Consider the following 13,569-nt stretch of genomic DNA (forward strand, 5'->3'; position numbering starts at 1 on the left):
CACAGAATTCAGGTGGAACCCAGAATTCAACAAACATAAATAATGGCAAGTTGGAAAAGCACTATACAGTGAAGCAGAGCGCTAAGCAGTGCACAGACAGTGCACAAGGCAGTGCCCGTGGAACGGGTCCCAGGAGGAACGCGAGGACTGGGCTGGGTTACTGCACACCGTGAACTAACATTTAAGCCTGATGTCAGATTAAAAACCAAAGTGTTTCTGTTTACACAAGGCCTACGCAGCCATTTTCATAAAAAGAGACAAGGGATTCCATGCCTTGTTGCTTATATCCTCTCCATTTTGACTTTAAATAAGAAAAAAATTAAAGGGTCCAAAAGTTTTAGAATTAAGTAATTTGTAACTCCTTTCATATCAAAAATAAAAATAATTGAAAGAAAAAAATCCATTCTTAAATATGTAATTTGTTTCAGAACCAACTCCACATTTAAGTTTAATAATCAAAAATTACTAGATTTATGAGGAAATGAAAAATAGAGAAGACCCCTTTCTTGTAGAGCTTCGAAGTTATTGAAATCTAACAAAGGTATTCGAGAGTAGGCCTAATCCTTAAACCCTGTCAATTTTCAGATGTACAAATCAATGACTTTATCAGCACAGTCCTATTTGATTACTTGAAAAAGATAAAGAATGTGGAGGAGGTTAGAGCCTTGGACTTCACTACAGAAAACAAGATGTGGACCGGGAAGTTCAGCTGTGGAATTTTGTATAAAGATTTCAAGGCATCTACTGATTTCCAACATAGCAGTAATTTTCACTGCCTGTTAAATGAAGTACATATGCAATGTATTTCCATGCCTTAAATAATCAAATTAAGGCAAGAAATTGAAAAGCTTTTTCAAGGTCAGTGGCAATTCCAGATTTTGGACACAAATCTTTAAAATAGAGCCTATTCCTATAGAACATTCTAGGAAGTCACCTAACCCAGCTGCACATTAGAATCGCCTGGGGGATAAGAAAAGCAAAGGCCCAACTCATAAGACTCTAACTTAACTAGTCTCAAATAGGGTCCAGCTCGCTCTCTCTCTCTCTCTCTCTCTCTCTCTCTCTCTCTCACACACACACACACACACACACACACACACACACACACACACACACACCTTAGTATTCAGGAGATACTAATAAAGAAACCATTGCTTTAGACTTGGCCATATCCCAGAAAGTGAAGACAAACAAGTCCTGATAATCAATGCAGAATTTCCATTTAAGGGGAAAACTTCTACCTTAATAGCAATCATTTGTTGACATCATCACCCCATTCACAGAGATCTCAGCGAGATATATAAAAAAAAAGTTTGCCATCACCAAACATCCTATTCAAAGCAGCAAAACAAAGGCCAAAAGCAAAGGACCTCTTTTCTCTTTTATCCTCTGAAGTGATGCCCATTCGGGATATTAGCTATTGGCTATTTATCATTTTAAAGTTGGACTATCTTGAGAAAAACTTTATTTCCGCTCATTTTCATTTCTGTCAGACTTTCCATTATAAATTTTATTTTCTCTGCCAGTAAAAGTAGTATGAGGTTGTAATTTGGCAAGAACATTTTAAGCCTGGGTGTGATTTCCGTACCCCAATTTGATTTAAATTAGTTTTGCCATATTTAGTGAGAACTTAAAAAAGGTCCTTTCAGCCGCTTTGGTTTGTCTATTGGGTCTTTTTCTATACAATTTCAAGTCTGAAAAGTCACCATGTTTATTTCTGATAATTTTATTTAGAAATGCATTAATGAATTCATATTATCCCATTACTATTTTTAATGAAAACAACTTAACTGATAATAAATAAATAAAAACCTGCCGGTTTTGTTTCTCGGCTAAGCTATCCACTTTTTTTGAAAGCCACATGTCTATCACTATTAGTGTTAAATCCTCCAGAGAAACATAATGGACACTCACATGCACAAGCTTTAACCTGATGCATTTCTGAATCAATACACATTTCTCCAGGACAGCATTTTGCTACCTGTTGCTTGCCAGCAGCATTTCTCTACACCAAACAAAAGGCTTCTGGGACTGGCATAAGCAGGGTCACATGTAACAGTGCTCACCCTACAAGTCCACAGGATATTGTTATAATACAATAAAGCAGCTTTTGGAGTTCCTTGGGGCATATCATCTAAAGGTTTTGCGTCCTGTGTCCCTATAATGGAGGGGACAGGAGAAAACAAAAGCTCCCCCTCCACGCGAGTCACTCACCTTGCCACACCGCGGGGACTCATTTCAGCTGTGATCGGCTATTTAGACCTGAAGCCCAAGATACAGAGACGCTGCCTTTCTTTTGGTTTGCACTGCTGGTGTTGCAGACAGGGACTCAAAGAACCATTCGGCACCAGAGAGAGACTCATTCACTGGAAGACACACTCTGGTCTGCTCTATTCTCAGATTTCACAGAGAATTCATAATTTGGGCACTTTTCATCTCCGGCCCCTATTTCCCCAATCAGGGCATTTCCAAAAGTCTGCTCTTTTATTTACCCCTGAGTGATCACACCGTTTATGGATGCTGCTGAGACCAGGCTAAGCATAGAGATAGTCAGCTCTTGCAAGACTCACAACCATGAAGCAGAAATAAGAAAGAAAGCATCTACCCTCCACATCTACATTAGGAAGACTTTTTAAGAAAAGCGTACTCTTTTATACAACAGAGTTTTCCTGGACACGAATGTCTCAAAATGAACCTCCCAAGGCCCAGAAATTCAGCCATCACACGCCAGTCCATCCACCTCTGTACTCCACCCTCTGCCCCTTCCCACTTCTCACCTTATGTTTGCCAAGAAAATTCACTTCAGTTTCACCCGAGGGAAGTATTTCCCACACACCGAGGGAGGGTCTGTGTCCCTGCACATACACAGACGACTCACGCGGTCTGGATGATGCTTTCACAAGTTAAGGGGCCTCACGCTTACTCAGCAGAGGAAATCTTTGTGTCTGTGAGGAATCACGCCAATTCCTATTAGTAAGAAAGGATACAGGGGCGAGGAAGCCTATTTTCTCATTGACCAGAAAAAGAGGCCCAGCAAAAACAGAGACCTCTGCCATGACCATCTGCAAAAAGGAAGGATGTTGTCAACTTTCTTCTCCCCAAAACTCTGACGACCTCTGCCTTGACCCTCAGAAAACAGATACACAGGAACAGGCTCTTCTGCAGGAATTGAGAGCTTTACACCAGAGACTCGCACTGAGCGAGGCTTGTCGCCTGGCTATCTACCCCGAACATTTGCACTCACATTCCAAAGATGTTTCCGTTGCGTTGGAAGGACTGTAAATTTCTTTCCTGCAGAATTCTTTCCAAACAAACTCCCATGGACTGTCCTCTGCAGCCGTGCAGCGGAGCTCCCTAACCAGGCACCATTCACCTCCTCTCGCAAGTCTTTCAGATGCTGAATATGACTGCATTGGTGGCTGGGCCAAAGGAGCAAACTTTAAAAATGCAAATGCGTCCAGGGAAAACCAAGCCACCAGAATCCCACCTTTAGTGATAGGCAACTGATCTGAAAAGCAAACCTCCTTCAGGGGCTCTATTTCATCACTAAAGCTGTTTGCTTACATTTTCAGGATATATTAAACAGTTGTTTTAAATTTTTTAAATAGATTTTTTTTTCCATTTCATTAAAGGAAATGGGAGGGGGAGGGGGTTCAAGAGAACAAGCGTTCCCTTTCCAGCACAAAAAGAACATACGTTGTTTGGGTGAATAATAAAACAGTAGAAAGCTTTGAATATTAAAGAGGATTATTAAATTCTATCAAGAGTTTTCCACAGAAACCAATGCACTTATAAAAAGAAAGCCTACATCTTAAAAAAAAAAAGGTTTTAAACATATGATTAATACTGATACTGAAATTAAAAAGAAAGCATCTATAAAATCTCAATTGTCTTGAAACAAAGCTTACACTTTGGGCTACTGATAGTATTTTTAGAACGGGGCTTTCTCTGGAGAGTTGAAGGTATGCAAATGCAGGGTGCACAGAGACAAACACACACATGCTATACCTTTGTATTACACTGGCATTTTATTATTTAATTAAAATACTCTTATTTTTCTAGCTCACGCATGCTTCCCTTGAGACGGCTTTGCTGTTAGCCTGCTGGCCTTGACTTCCAGCCAAAAACAATTCAGAAACAAAAAGGGACAACAAATCATATTTTCACAGACATTTTTATCCCTCAATACAACCCTGTTTTCACACAACATCATACAGCCCCTATGAAAACTATAATTTAGGGCAGTAGCCACCAAACCCAGGGTTTGACACATGGCTGCACGAAGTATTTCTAGTGTAAGAAATTCTTAAGTTCTTAATTGCAAATAAACTCTTTTGATGGAACCACTTTAACCGACATCGCTGGTTTGCAAACAGTGCCATTGGTACCGGTTGATGGATTAAAAACTAAAATCGAGCCAGCGAATGTAGTTCTGATATGCCAGAGATCTAAAGATGAGGTGCCTATTACCTCCAAGCTCTGTGCTGTTTCATTACTTTTTAAACGAAAGAGGCATCGGCAGACTCTCAGTACATCTTAGTGTCACAGTCCAAAATGCATCATCTAATTTATAAAATAAACCAAATTACCAGGCTAATTCTCCCAACCCTTTCCCATGCGAGATCCTCACTTACCTGGTGGCAACCCTGTAAGTTTGATTCTCTCCCATAAGATGAATATGAGCCCCTTTCTGTTTTACCTGCCAAGAGAAACAAAACAAAAAAAGTGTAAATGGTTTTTTCCTTTAAAAAAAAAAAAAGCTTCCAGGTAATAGACATCTACTTCTCTTCCCCGATGTTTACATACGTAAAGTAGGCACTACTGGCAATGTATGCAAGCAAGAGCGGGAATAACACTTCCTCACTCTGGCTATGATAAACTGGAAAAAAATATCCTTCATTCCTATTCTTAGCCAAACTGCTCCACACTTCCAAAAACTGTCATTCCAATGGCCTCCACTTTCTCTAACAAACAAATTGTCATTTCTTGTTTTCACTTGCGTTCTCTCTCACAAATTTAAACAATTTCATTTTTATTTACACAGCAGGCAAATTATCTATGTAATGACCCTAGTCTAGGAATTCCCATTGATTATATTGACACTTAATGGTGAGGCCAAAGCTAATCAATCAAGGCTTTCCAGATGGTGAATAAAGCAAAAGAAACTACTCAAAATTCTGAGACATTCTCTCTCTTTTTTTAACTCCCTTTCCCAGGAGTAAATTCCATCGTGATCACAATGATGATGGAATTTACATTTGGAAAAGAGGGCTTTGAAAAATTGCCGACTCTGATCCCAAGTTCAGATTCTACCAGTAGACTCCGCAGGACATGGGATAACAGAATGTGAATATCTTGTTCCAATTCTAACAACCTAACTTTATATACAGAGATGTATGCAGCCTCAGAAGCTGTTTGGCCACATCTAAAGATGTCATCAAGGCTGCTCATTGGTTTCTTTTTAAAATACGGTTAGCCTTAATAATCAGCAAGGTAGACAATGAAACCACATTACAAGAGCTCTAAGCAGTAGAGTTCAGTTAGTGACATATGAAGAGTTATCACAGAAAACGGACCCAGACCACACATTAAAAAGGTCTAGGGACAGCCAAGTACCCAGAACGCAAACCCCACGCTGCCTGAGACTGAAGGATGCTTCTTTTGTGGAAAACAGAATGTTAAGGAACACTATACTTCACTCCTAGGATTATACTCTTCTTTCATTCCATGAGAAAATTCAAAATTAGTATTTTTGAGAGACCGAATGGTATCCACCTCAATTTCCCCTCAACCCAAGTTATGGCAAATATGAAAAGGAACAGTGGTCATTTTTTATGTTTTAGTTTGGTGACAATGCTATTAGTGATACTACACAAAGAATGTACCTTTAATAAATCTTCTATCTGACCAAAAGTGCACCTTGTATCTAAGTCACTATATATATATATATATATATATATATATATATATATATATATATATAATAGAAGATGACTTTTCAAAGAAAGCCAAACCTGAGTCTTAAAATTAACCCTCTCCCCCCCGCCCCCGCCCCCACCCCAGCATTAACTTTTCTACTGATTCAATAACTCTGAAACTTGGAAAACATTCCCCCTACCCATTTCTGGTATGTTGTTCAGTGCAAAGTAGAAAATCAATGTCCATATCAATTTCAATTCCTGTGGAACAGGATATCATCTCACAGACATACTGGCACTGTTGGGACATCTAAGAGAATAACTTTAATTGTATGGGGACTTTACACTGAAGAAAAAACTCATTTACCTGTTCAGCAGTGCAAATGCCCATGCATACATATCTACTCTTCTGTGTAGGTCAAATATAATCTATAGATGCCCCTTAGCTTCTCTCTACAAATATTACTAACAGAAAAGACTCGACCTTTATAAGCTATCGAATGGCATATGTCCTTCCTTAAGCTCTTGCACTTTAAAAGCTTCCATACAACCACAGCATAATTCACTTTGACATAATATTCACTTGTTTAACAACTAGAAAGGCAGGTAGAGATGTAAGCAAGCAGGCAGACAGAAAGATAGATGATAGATAAATGAATAGATGAGGTAGAATTTGCTCTGACTGCCTAGGAAATTGAACATCTAGTAACCTGTTTTGGTAATTTCTAAAAACTGAATTGTAAAATACAATTTAAAGTAAGAAAGACTATTTTTCTCTCTAGAAGGAATTACTGAATTTATCTCCTATAGAATTTCACCACCTGGCATTCTTTCCCAACTTGAGTCCAGCACATGGACCTCAGACATTAATTGTCTTAAGAGGATTTGTCTCAATTCATGTACGTATATATAAGTTAGAGCTATCCCTTCCCTTATTTTGAAGCTAGAAGGTCAGTGTAAATAGTACAGATGAGGGAGGGGAGGAGGGAAAAAAAAGAAAATGAGAATAAATGAGAGAGGAGAGAAGAAAGGAGATAAATAAAGAGAGGGAGAGTGGAATGGAAAAGCAAGGGGGTAGGAAGGGAGAGAAGGAGGAGGCAGAGATGAGAAGAATATGAATTCATGCTGCACCGAGTCCCCAAAGTACTCCAGGCTACAAGGCCCAGCACTCTTTACTATCATATCAGATACAGACCGCTTAATCTTAATTTTGCTTGTTAAAAAATATTTATCCAGATACAAAAATAAACCCACTGCAAATTACAAGTTGTCAGGGTTAAAAATCTACTCGTGTTTGTGTGGGGGAGGATAAGAGACCAGCATAGACATGAATCATTCTCAGTAATTTGAGTGTTTCCATGACATCAATGGGCACCAGTCCAGGACTCTGTCGAAGTCTGCGAGGTACCAAAGAGGCAGTGCAGCCAGCAGGAGGCTGGGAGGTGCATTCCTTTTTCTTTCTTTCTTTCTTTCTTTTTTTTTTTTTTTTAGGATTATGCTCCTTGTAAAGATTTCATCTGTAGCATCCACTTTTACCATCAAATAGATCGCTCCAGAGATCATGAACGAACACATTTCATTCTGATAGTGTAAGCCTTTAACTTTATTACATCTTTTTGTTCCCAAATTCAACTATAAATCTGCCCTCGGAGCCCAAACCCCCGTTTGGGAGCAAAATAATCAGAGACTGAGGATAAACCCAAGCGCTTTCTCAGACGTATTATATCTATTCCGATCATTTCCTAATGACAGAAAGCAGCCATTTTACAATGACACCTCAGTTTCTAGGCAAATAAATACATCTTTTGTGTAAATTGTCCACGAAAAATTAGCTATGGTCTTGATGTTGATTTTCTGCTAAAAATTCACTGGAACATTTGTTTCAGATAATAAAATTTTCAAGAGTGCTGATAACATGCTTGAGTACGATTCTTAAGTAACTCTCTGTGCTCATGCACACAAAAGCTCCTAAATATCTGTGCTTACTCGATGTCAGGCATGGGTTTTTGTCACTTAGACCCACTGGCTGGCGCAGACAGCTCTTTCCTCCTTTCTCCATTCTTCGCCACCCACCCACCCCCATCCCCACAGCCACAGCCGAGCTTTGAGAGCTAGAGATTCTACTTTTTCAATATTTAAAAGAGATAGCAGTGATGAACAAGCGGCGTGCTCACTGCGGAATTTTTGCGACAACCCTCCAGTACTAGAATGCGACAGCCGCTGCGGATAGTTGTTGGCACAAAGACAATGGTGGCAGTGCCAAGCCCCATGGCTAAAACTACTCAAAAGAGGCATAAGGGTAGCATTAATCGCTCAAGTCTTTTACTGCGTGGAGTACTGTTGTCCATATTTTAAAAACTAAAGGTACCCGTTAGTAACATTTGTCGGATGCCCAGAAAGGGTGGGGTGTGTGTATGGGGGGTAGGGGTGGTTCTGAAATATGGACCAGAAACAAATCTTGTCAGGCATTTGATTCATTCTTATACCTAAGAGGACCAAATGTGAAGTTCTGCTGCTGGTGACGCTTTGCCGTGGATGAAACAAACGGTGTGACCTAATGGAGTACACTGAAGGCTGAATGAAAGCTACAGAGAGGCTTTCATAAACTGAGCCGACATATTGGCTAAACAAGTTTCTTCCCCAGAAATGATGTATACAAGGAACATGCGATACTATGTCACAATTTTTAAAGTTAAGCAAGAAAAACGCTGTAAGTGAGCAGACACATCAGTCAATCAATCCTTCCAGAGACAAAGGAGACCAACACGCAGCCCCCTCTCCAGAACAGTCGGCATCTTCAATGAGCAAACAACCCAGAAAGTCAACACGTGTTTTGTCCAAAATGAACCCATCAGCTGCTAAAACCTATATTTAAATTTGATAATTACAAATGGCACCAACTAACAATTAATAAAAGATTCACTTGCTTCTTCTGTTCCCCTTGAAAATCTAATCTAAGTAGTATTTTCTTAGTAGTATGTCCAATTTTTTAAAGACCAATGTATGTGCTGATCTATTCAACAATTCCCAGGGAGGATAAGGAAAAAAGTGGTTTTTATTTGGGGCACTATGGTTAACAAATGCTAATATAATTCCAAATGTAATACTTTTATATCCTTATATAATTTCCCATTTGACTTCCAATTTTTCTTCCAATATATCCATATATATAGCATCCTGTTGTACAACAATGCCATACATCTAGGAAGTATCCCTGTGAATGAATGCACTTACGAGACCATTTTGATAGATTCCTAGATCTGGAAAGTTCTAATCTACATGGTAAAAGTGAGAAATATCAAGAACAACGTACTGATGATTTCTGGAGATACGCTGTGACACAGGAGATCCCACCCGTGGTTGACCAGTAGGACAATAACAGGTCATGTTCAGGTTTCTAGCCATTCATCCTTAAAAGGCCGCTTTTAAAATTATATGTAAATGGTAGGTATTTCACCTACTACTGAAAAAAAAATGTACCTCTACAGTGAAACCTGTCCCATGAAAAGCCTTGCTAACAATTATCTGATGCTGCAGGACAATACCAGGCAAGGCTGCTTCACTGTTAATCCTCATTCTGGGAACTGAAGAATGAGCCTTTTGTTCCCAGCCATCAGACTAGGAAACTCATCATCACCATGTTCCAGTCAGAATAAATCTGTGTCCCTGTCCCCAACCCCAACCTATTCCTGGTTACCGTATTAATTTTTCTTTATATTGAAAAGACTATTTCATTAAACAATGACTGAAATTCTTAATGGTTCTGAAAATATACATGAGGTCATTATTTGCAGTTCTTTCATCTTTTCCATGTCTGCCTTTTCCTCCCTTGCTCAAATAAGAATAGATGAGCCCCTGTTATATATTACCCACAATGCAAAGGGCGTATATGGACTGATTTATTCAAGCTGCACAACAACCCAGTGAGGCGGGTAATGTAAACCTCATTTTATAAATGAGGAAGCTGAGTTATAGAAATTTCCAGAGGTCACACAGAAGCTAAGTGATTAGGCCCGGAATCAAATCCTGACACTTGGATTCCAAAGGTGGGGCTTTTAGCACTAGTTTGTGCTGCTGCTATTTAAATCCGAGTGGGGGCAGAGGGCGGGGGAGCGGGGATACTATCGATAAGCAAGAAGCCCAGTACTGAAGACTGAAATCCCAGGCCCCAAAACACTCATGAATTTGATAAGAAATTAATGAAAGTGTCTTATAAGTGGGGATCATTTACATGTACATGGTGTTTTACTCCTAAATGGTCTCTAGGTGCCTTAGAGCTGTGCAAAGGACATGCACCAAAATCTGTGACGTCATACAACAAACCACAATCATCTCCACACGAACTTGAAGCAACGAAGCAACAAAAACATGGCAGCAAACTGCGCCTCTACACATTCCTGAAGGGAAGAATATGACTTCATTTAAAATGCACAGCAAAGAGTAAAAGTAAAAATATAAGTATAATACAGGACCACACAGCATAGATCACAAGTGTCTTTTGATTTCTAGAATACAGAGAACATTGGTTCTCTTCTACAGAATCTTACTATACCAGGACAACCTGTCATCACCCACAGGAATTAAGGAATCAAAATTTAATAAATTTCATGCTAAAAGAATTACAACTCAATTCCAGTCGATAAACTAGTCATCCATAGCTTAGAAAATTCTCCTCTTCCCTTTTTTTCTAAATTAAAAGCAGAGGGGGGGAGGGGGGAGGAAGGTGATTAGGCACATAGTTTGTACCAAAGACTAATGGGAAATAGGAAGCTAGCCATTTTCCCAGGGGAAAAAATAGTATCAGTCGTCTCTTTCACTGATATTCTTAAGTCATAAAAATGGAATATTCAGTAATGATCTATGGCTCCAATCATGGAAAATTTGGAGTTTTAGCTGCATTTTATCACTGATTCACCCATCTCGTCTAGACACTGTGCTCCCTTCAAACAATGGGTGCACTCAAATCCCAAATATGCTAAGCATCTTGAAGCATCATCAAAACTCATCATTTTAGGGGGCTATGGTTCAAATTGATATTCAATTCTCCTTAAAGCACTTACATGTGTAAAGCACGTTAAGTACCCAAAGTAATTTAACTTGTATTATTTAAGACAACACACCCTAAGAGTCCCTTAGACATTTTAATCCCTATTTTTATAGATGAGATTACTCAAATTAAGAAACCAGCTTATATAAGAGTTATACAAATATTAAGAGATAAAGCTAGAACAAAAACTTCCAGTTCCATTACCAAAGTCCATTTTCACAATATGCCATCTCTTTTTGGCATTTTCTAGTGCATTATCAGCATATGTTGTAGTCACAAAGCGTATCCACCTGTGTTCTTTTCCCTGTGTTTCACAACCCTCCCCTCAAATAATTTGAACTAAACATGTAGTAAGTCAAAGAGGAGTTCTCGGATGAGAATGTTAAAACTGATCAACATTCTGAGTGACCACCCTCTGGGAGATCAAAAACTACATTCTCTCAATGCTGGATAAAAATACTATCTTAGAATATTTCACATGCCCAAGACAACAGCCAAAACAATCCCCTTCATTCAGTGCCGGGTTTAGGACATGTGTGTGCACATGATCAAATTAAAGGATACGAGTTTTATGCTTTATTTTCCAAATGCAGGAAAATCTTTAATTGAAAATAACACTCATTCCACAGAGTGTGCAATTAATCAACATAATCATGGGGATAACTTAGCTGTGTGGGGAGGTGTGTCAAATAACTCTTTAAGGCCACTAAAGTGCCACTTGAGCCACCAGAGTAATGATTTTCTGAATCAGCAATTTGTACAAGGGTCCCCTAGAGACCTGAAGGACTAAGGGCAACCCTGAAATCATTCAACTTACTTCTAATCAGTAACTTAGTCCTGGCTTCATGGGAGTAAGAACTTACTAGTTCTATCAACTCTATTTTATATTTCTATTTCAGTGTCTGTTATGATTGGGTATAAGGAAGACAATTGAGGAGTTCTGTGGTTTCTGAGGAAACAACATATGCATTTGAAATCTTATTTTTTATTAGAAGAAATTATAAGTTCATATATAAATGAAAAAGGTGATATTTGCAATACATACTAAAGGTATCAAAAGCAAGCAGAAATCGAGTATTTTTTCTATATTCTTAGGAGCAAAAGAAGACAGAGGGTGGGCATGGAGCAAAGGAACCCCCCCAAAATTCAACTGCAGGGCTAAGGAACCTTGCTGATCATGATTACCTGTAAGACTTTTCTTATAACAGATACCTGGATCTCCACCCCAGAGTACTTGATTTCTGTGGAGTGGGATCTGGCATTCTATATTTTTTTTATGAAATTCCACTGGTTAGGCTAACAAGCCAGGGAGTAAGCAATTTAAGGCGCAGGCACTGCCTTTAAAGTTATAATAGGTGAAACTCCTATAAACCTGGTATCCTAGTGGATAACAAAAAATCAATTACTACCTGGTGAAACCTATTTAAATGGATTTCAAAAAGACAAACAATTGTTGCTTTCTGGCCCTTTCAGACAGTAACCATGGAACCATTTAAGGATTAAAGCAGCGACTTTCAAACCAGCGTGCCACAAAAATTGTTTAAACATACAATACCTGACTATTTTGTCAGGGGCACTAACTTCTTTTCCCTTAGGTTGTCAAATAAATTAAAAAAAAAAAAAAAAGAATGACAACAGCCAACACAACAGTAGGCGACTGGTATGAATAAGTCAAAATTATACCTATAATATATCTTTGGTGTGCTGAAGAATTTTAGTAATTAGCTTGTGTATGACATGAGATGAAGAGGCTGAATTTGATGGGTTAGAGAAACCTTTTCCTGGGAGCATACTAGCCTTTAAGCTTGTTGGTCTCCACTAATGAAGACTGACTGACTGAAAGAAATGAATCTCATATTACCAAGCAGATTCCCCTGATAAACAACACAATTCCAAGACATGAGAGTCCTGGAGGTGAACGGCTGCTCCTCTCCCATCAGCCCTTGCTCCAAAAGCATCTCTTCCAAGAGATCAACCGAAGGACTTGTATACATGTATATAAGCCAAACCAATGGACATGGACAACAGGGGGATGGGAGCATGAGTTTGTGTGTGGGGGGGAGGTTGGGGGTTAATGGGGGGGATGAGGACACATTTGTAATACCTTAACTAATAATAAAAAAAAAAAAGCATCTCTTCCCCGTCCTCCCCGACACTGGAGTCATCTTCAGGCTTCCCAGAGCAACCTCTAGTGAACATTACTGGGTTTAACAAAAGACCCCAATCACTGTCCTCTGCCCCTGCTGTATGGAAGGCATTACAGATTCACACCTGAGAGAGAGCCTGGTTCTCGGATCCCTCTGGAGGAGACAGATTAATGACACTCCTGGCCAGACTCCGAAGAGACAACATCAGAGGAGTTAGACTTGGTTTCCGGGCTAAATTATTTGGAATTTATCAGCAAATTTAAAGAAAATCAGCAGCTAAATTTCACCACACAAATCGCTTTTAGTAATAAATTATTTGCTGCCCATTAAACATGATGTTCTAACAGAGTCTCACTAGCATGAAATATAAAAAATAATAATGACCAAACTCTAAATTAGGTGTAGTGGAACAGAAAAGAGGGGAGAAGGTTTACTAGCATTATGTTTGTTATAGAGT

At 39.0% G+C, this 13,569-nt stretch overlaps 1 protein-coding gene across 16 annotated transcripts in view; it reads right to left on the bottom strand.

Moving 5' to 3' along the window:
* TCF4 (transcription factor 4) overlaps window positions 1-13,569 on the bottom strand; it is a 345,768-nt gene that overhangs the window by 161,610 nt on the left and 170,589 nt on the right. For 15 of the 16 annotated variants that reach the window (XM_059706172.1, XM_059706150.1, XM_059706160.1 and 12 more), the window contains one exon: window positions 4,635-4,699. In XM_059706172.1, the coding sequence (XP_059562155.1) occupies window positions 4,635-4,699 (65 nt within the window). Of the gene's footprint in view, window positions 1-2,777; window positions 2,906-4,634; window positions 4,700-13,569 lie in introns of those variants that run through there. The other variant, XM_059706165.1, reaches the window with a different exon arrangement.

This window comes from Myotis daubentonii, chromosome 8 (genome assembly GCF_963259705.1).
Source record: "Myotis daubentonii chromosome 8, mMyoDau2.1, whole genome shotgun sequence".
NCBI classification, from domain to species: Eukaryota; Metazoa; Chordata; class Mammalia; order Chiroptera; family Vespertilionidae; genus Myotis; species Myotis daubentonii.